The sequence below is a fragment of the Sorex araneus genome, chromosome 5 (genome assembly GCF_027595985.1).
Source record: "Sorex araneus isolate mSorAra2 chromosome 5, mSorAra2.pri, whole genome shotgun sequence".
In the NCBI taxonomy this organism is placed as follows: Eukaryota; Metazoa; Chordata; class Mammalia; order Eulipotyphla; family Soricidae; genus Sorex; species Sorex araneus.
Genome location: NC_073306.1, coordinates 171,652,360 through 171,658,705, shown reverse-complemented (window position 1 = coordinate 171,658,705; position 6,346 = coordinate 171,652,360). Strand labels below are relative to the sequence as shown.

At 44.1% G+C, this 6,346-nt stretch overlaps 1 protein-coding gene across 1 annotated transcript; it reads left to right on the top strand.

The window, feature by feature from the left end:
• Nucleotides 1–843: 843 nt before the first annotated feature.
• On the top strand, nucleotides 844–3,381 carry TLR10 (toll like receptor 10). The gene has a single exon (XM_004608067.2). The coding sequence runs from the start codon at nucleotides 844–846 to the stop codon at nucleotides 3,271–3,273; it is 2,430 nt and encodes an 809-aa protein (XP_004608124.2). The 3' UTR covers nucleotides 3,274–3,381.
• The last annotated feature ends 2,965 nt before the right edge of the window (nucleotides 3,382–6,346 follow it).

Genomic DNA, 6,346 nt, shown 5'->3' with positions numbered 1-6,346 from the left:
CCTGAATTGATCCATGGAGCTGCAGATGGTCCCCCTGAACGTTGCCAGAAATAGTCACCAAACACTGCTAGGTGTGGCCCAAAAGCTTAAAAAGAATCAATATTACTAATTCTGTCTTTATGAAAAGAATCATCTTTTGCTCCTTATGGGGAGTTTTACACTCATTTTACCCCCTGGCAGTACTCAAGGGGACAATATACAATGCTGGGGATCAGACAGAGTTAGCTGCATGCAAGGCAAGCACTTTAATCTCTGCATGGGGCTGGAGAGATAGCACAGTGGGTGGGGCATTTGCCTTGTATACAGCCAAGCTGGGTTCGATTCCCAGCATCCCATTTGGTCCCCCGAGCACCGCCAGGAGTAATTCCTGAGTGCATGAGCCAGGAGTAACCCCTGTGCATCGCCAGGTGTGACCAAAAAAGCAAAAAAAAAAAAAAAAAAAAAGTATAAGTATAATCCCTGTACCATCTCTCTGTCCCCACTTTAATTCTTCTTAACTGTTCAGATCATCAAAGGGGCCTGGAATGTTGGTCTTGAGTGCCACTTAGCAAATGTCACACTCTGATCTGACATGAAGACCTCTTCTCTCAGTTATAATATTTCTCCTTTCTAGGAAGCCTTCCTTGACTCCATCTGCATGTAGAGGGCCTAAGTAACTTGAGACTCTGTAAATCCTCAGATCAATCCCAGAAGATAATCAGATCTTAGCATTACAAACAAATAAATCCTATGGAATGTAGCAAGTTAAATAGAACCTTAACTTCCTACACTGTCTTTCTAGGATCTTCTATTCATCTTTCTCATTCGTATGAGGGAATCAGTGCTATAATCCTTGCATGGACCATGAAGCCTATCAGAAGCATTTATGTATTTTGCAGCATTGTTCTGTCCGCACAGGGCTGGGCTGGGGAGCTGCCACAGGAAAGAGAATGGATGACCAACTGCTCTCACATGCTTCTGACAACAGTTCCTGCAGACCTGACCTCCTCCACAACCACCCTGGACTTATCCCACAACCTCCTCATCCGGCTCCAGAGTTCTGATTTCCGTTCCATGTCTCGATTGCAAGTCTTGATTCTGTGCCACAACAGACTTCAACAGCTGGATGTCCGGGTGTTTGAATCCAACCAGGAGTTAAGCTACTTGGATTTGTCTCACAATCAACTGAAGATCGTAACATGGTACCGCCTGGCAAGTCTCCGGCACTTAGATCTTTCTTTCAACGACTTCGACACACTGCCCGTGGGTGAGGAACTGGGCAACATGTTACACCTGGAGGTCCTGGGTCTTAGTGGGGCTAAAATACAAAAGTCAGCCTTCCAGAAAATTGCCCATCTGCACCTGAATACCATCTTGTTGGGACTGAGAGAGCTTTCTCACTATGAGGAAGGCAGCCTGCCCGTCTTAAACATAACAAAACTTCACATTATTTTATCAAGGAACACAAATTTCTGGGTTCTTTTGCGTGATGGAATCAAGACTTCAAAAATATTAGAAATGACCAATATAGACAGTAGGAGTCAACTTGCACGTTATGAAGCTCAGCAAAACTTTAATGTTGAGACTTCTAGGACAACTCTCCTGTTCCTTAATAAACTTGATTTACCATGGGATGACCTTTTCTTCATCTTCCAATTTGTCTGGCATACCTCAGTGGAACACATCCAGATCCAAAATGTGACTTTAGGGGGTGGGGTCTCTCGTGACCACAGTTCATTTGACTACTCAGCTTCAGCAGTGAGAAGTGTAAAACTGGAACATGTAAATGTCAGAGATTTTTCTGTTCCACTAAGTAAAATATTCTTGCTTTTTACCAAAATGGATATAGAAAATCTGACGATTTCAGATGCACAAATACCACACATTCTGTTCCCAATTTACCCAACACGATTCCAGTATTTAAATTTTGCTGATAATGCTTTCACAGATGACCTGTTCCAAAAACCTATCCAGCTGCCTCATTTGAAGACTCTCATTCTGAAGAACAATAAATTGGAGACCCTTGTCTTGGTGAGTCGCTTTGCCAACGACACATCCCTGGAAGGCTTAGATCTGAGCCACAATCTGCTACAACATGAAAAAGATGAAGATTGCTTGTGGCCTGAAACTTTGATCGCTATGAACCTATCGTCAAATAAACTTGCAGATTCTGTTTTCAGGTGCTTGCCCAGAAGCGTTCAAATACTTGACCTGAGTAATAATAAAATTCAAGCTGTCCCTAAAGAGATGGCTCACCTGAAGTCTTTGCGAGAGCTCAACCTTGCACGGAACTTTCTAACCGATCTCCCCGGATGCCGACATTTCAGAAGACTCTCAGTTTTGAATGTTGACATGAACACAGTGCTCAGTCCCTCTCTGGATTTTTTCCTTAGCTGCCAGGAGGTGAAAACTCTGAAGGCAGGAAGAAATCCGTTCCACTGTACTTGTGAATTGAGAGACTTCATTCGGCAAGGAAAAGACTCAGAGAGAGTGCTGGTTGGATGGCCAGACTCCTACATCTGTGAATATCCTTTGGGCCTGAAGGGGACTCGACTGAAGGACGCTCACCTCCCGGAATTACTCTGTAACACAGCACTGCTGATGATCACCCTTGCGGCTGTCATGCTAGTTGTGGGCATAGCCATGACTCTTTGCTGTCTCCGCTTCGATATGCCCGGGTACTTTAGGATGTTATATCAGTGGACCCAGATACATCACAGGGTTAGAAGGATAAGGCAACAGCAGACAAGAAATGTCCAATTCCATGTGTTTATTTCCTACAGTGAGCATGATTCTGCCTGGGTGAAATATGAATTAATCCCCAAACTAGAGAAAGAAGATGGTTCTGTCTCCATTTGTCTTCAGGAGGGAAACTTTGACCCTGACCAGAGAATTCCTGAAACCATCATAAGTTGTATTGAGAACAGTGATAAATCCATCTTTGTTTTGTCTAGCAGCTTCATTCAGAGTGTATGGGGCCATTATGAGCTCTATTTCGCCCGTCGCAATCTCCTCCATGACAGTTCTGATTGTGTACTGCTTATCCTCCTGGAACCCATCCCGCATTACTGCATTCCCGCCCAGTACCCCCTGCTGAAAGCCCTCCTGGCCAAGAAGGCATGCTTGGAATGGCCCAGGGACCGGCATAAATGTCGACTCTTTTGGGCAAATCTCAGAGCTGCTATTAATGTTAATTGGCTAGAAACCAGAGAGACGTATGAATTACAGACATTCTCAGGGCTGAGTGAAGGGTCTCGAGGATCTTTGAACTCGCTGATAAGAATGGACGAGTAAGGAGAGGCTTCTAAAGTCTCAAGGCTAGGACGAATGGAGATGTTACTGAGACCGCTGGAGAAATTCGATGATCAATGGAATGATGATGATGATGATGATGGTGGTGGTGGTGGTGGTGGTAAGAATGGAGTGCCTAGAAAGCTGTTCCCTTGCCAAAGGAAATTTGGGTCTGCACATACTGTGAATTATAAATTGATGTAATCTTTCTGATGGCAATTTGGCAAAATCTATTAAGATGAAAAAAATCCTGTCTTTATGTCAGTTCTTTACAGCTTTTTTGCTTGTTAGTTAGTTTGTTTGGGCCACACTGGTTAGTGCTCGGGGCTTACTCCCGGCTCTGCATCAGGGATCACTCCTGGTGGACTCAAAGGACCTGTGGAGAGTCAGAGACCCAACCAAGGATAGTGGCACGCAAGGCAAGTGCCTTACCTGCTACACTATCTCTCCAGCACCTCAGAGAATTTTGAAGAACTTGTCTGAGGATAACAAAAGTTTGCGAAGTTTTGTATAAAAGGGCCTTCTTCCTAAATTGTCTATGTCTTTGAAAAACTGAAAATAGCTTAAATATCAATAAAATGAGATCCATTCGGTATACTATAGTATAGTAACATAGATGCCTCTCACACAGTCATTGGACAGAATGAGGTAGCACTGTATTTACTGGCACAGAGAAAGTTATATTAATGTGTGGTTCATTTCTGGAAATAAAGACCTAAAGAAATCTATACCAGGACATTAGTATAGAATAGTGCGTGGGTCTGAAAGTCTAGATGACAGGGGGCTTTTGGTTTCTATGTTGTATATTTCTATAATGTTATAGTTGCTTAGAATGAGTCTATTTCTTTTGTCAATAGAAAAAAAAACAATAAAATCCATTTTATAAGAGCCTATATAGCCACCCACTTTGAGTCTTTCCTTCTAATCTGACTGGTCATAGAAAATAAAGTCTTTTGAATTTTTCAAAAAGTGCATTTCAGAAACAAATGTCAAGTTGCTTTGCTGCAATACAATGGAAGTTATCAGAGGGGAAGAGGGTGGGAGTAGGAGAAAAGTTGGAGGAAAAAATTATTGTTTTTATTAGAAAAATTTCTTTTATCCCCATGATAAAGGGAGGGAATGACATATTTCTTTAAAATCTATCTTCAATCCTCTCTTGCCTCCTCACATCCAAATATTTTGTCTTATTCTTGACCCTTTCCCAAAATATTCAATCTTCATACCCCCAGGACTATCACCTGGCGCTGTCACCTGCTAAACCTCACTCAGGAAATCTTACAAATCCCTCAAGACCCAATTCAACGTTGACTTCTTTGAAATCTTTCTCACGGATGGTCCTTGACTCTTGATAATATTATTGAACACATTTACATCACCAAGTGGATCTGTTTTCCAAGTTTCCTGGTGTTACCAGTCAATGGGGTCCTCAAAGGCGAGGGCAGATTTCACTTTCCATTATACCGACGACAGTTTGTGGGTCCCTGAATGGGAGAAGGTGCTTGGGGAAAGTTCGTGGAATGGGTGATGGTTGAGCAAGATGAACTTCGTGGGGAGCCCATGGGTTTCAGAGCAGACAGCGGGATTTGAGGCAAAATTCCAAGGGGCTGTGGAGGGGAAGAACAGGACGAGGCTAAAGTTGGGGAAGAAGATGAAAAGCACAGAATGGAAGGATTCCTGAAGATAACTTGGACGATGTGAAATTAACAATGTTTCGTTGTGCTTGATCTAAAGCACACCCATTTCATGTTCAAAGGCATCAGAACTGAAGGTTTTGTCTATATAATTGAGCTTGTGTAAGGGCAGAGGTGTTAAGAAGGGTCCCGGGGAAGTGGTCCCTGTGCCTGCAGGTGGTATTGGAGTAATGGATAACAAAATTAATCTCCTAAGCAACTCAAAATTGGGTTCTGCATTGACCTTATTAACTTCAGAGCTTATAGTTTTGTGAATGCTAGTAGTTATTTATTTATTTGGGGGGTTGAGGCCACAGCCTGGGGTGCTCAGGGTTTACTCCTTGCTCTGCACTCAGGGGTCACTTCTGTTGGGCTCGAGGGACCAAAAGAGGTTCCAGGGATTGAACCTGGATTGGCTGTTTGCAAAACAAACCTGTCCTGCCCGCTGTGCTATGGTTCCGTCCCTGAATGCCAGTGGTCACTCTAAAAATTCATAGTGGCCAGTCTGAGAGCTGGGGAGAGGGCAGTGGTCTGTCTACAGTTGGCTATAAGGTTTCATAACTTGAGGTTAAGTGTCTCCTCCTCCTCCCTGGGGAGCCCCGGTGGGTTTGGTAGGAGGGGAACCCCATGGAAGTCACAGTGAGGGAGGCAGAGACAGGGTGTGTTGGGGGGGGAAAGGCCTTTCCTCCCTTGTACTCGGCAGCTGGGGGTTTGGGAAGTGTCAGACACTTAGGGAGGTTTTGTAAAATACTGAGTATATTACATGGTGTGAGACCCTAAAGATGAGCTAATTAAGAGCATACAACAGGGGCTGGAGCGATAGCACAGCAGGTAGGGCATTTGCCTTGCATGCGGCCGACCCGGGTTCGATTCCCAGCATCCCATATGGTCCCCTGAGCACCGCCAGGAGTAATTTCTGGGTGCAGAGTCAGGAGTAACCCCTGTGCATCACCAGGTGTCATGCCCCCCCAAAAGAACATACAACAAAAGCAACGGTAGCCCTAAAATCAGCCAGGTTTGAATGATTCTGTGTTAGTTATTTACCAGTTCAGAGAAATAGTCATTTACCAGTTTAGAAAAAAATTATTTTTAAGACAAATATTTTAGGGGCTGGGGTAATAGTACAGCAGGTCACGCTCTTGCCTTGCACACAGTTGACCTGCGTTCAATCCCCAGCATCCCATAGGGTCCCTTGGGTACTGCCAAGAGTCAACGCTGAGCATAGAGATTTTTAAAAATACTTAGCTCAATGCCCTGAGAATTTTTTTTTCTTTGCTTTTGGGCCACACCTGGCAGTTATTGGGGCTACCTCTTGGCTCTGGGCTTAGAGATTACTCCTGGCAGGCTTGGACAATCATAAGTGGTGTGGCAGATAGAATGAGTTGACCACCTGCCAGGCAAACACC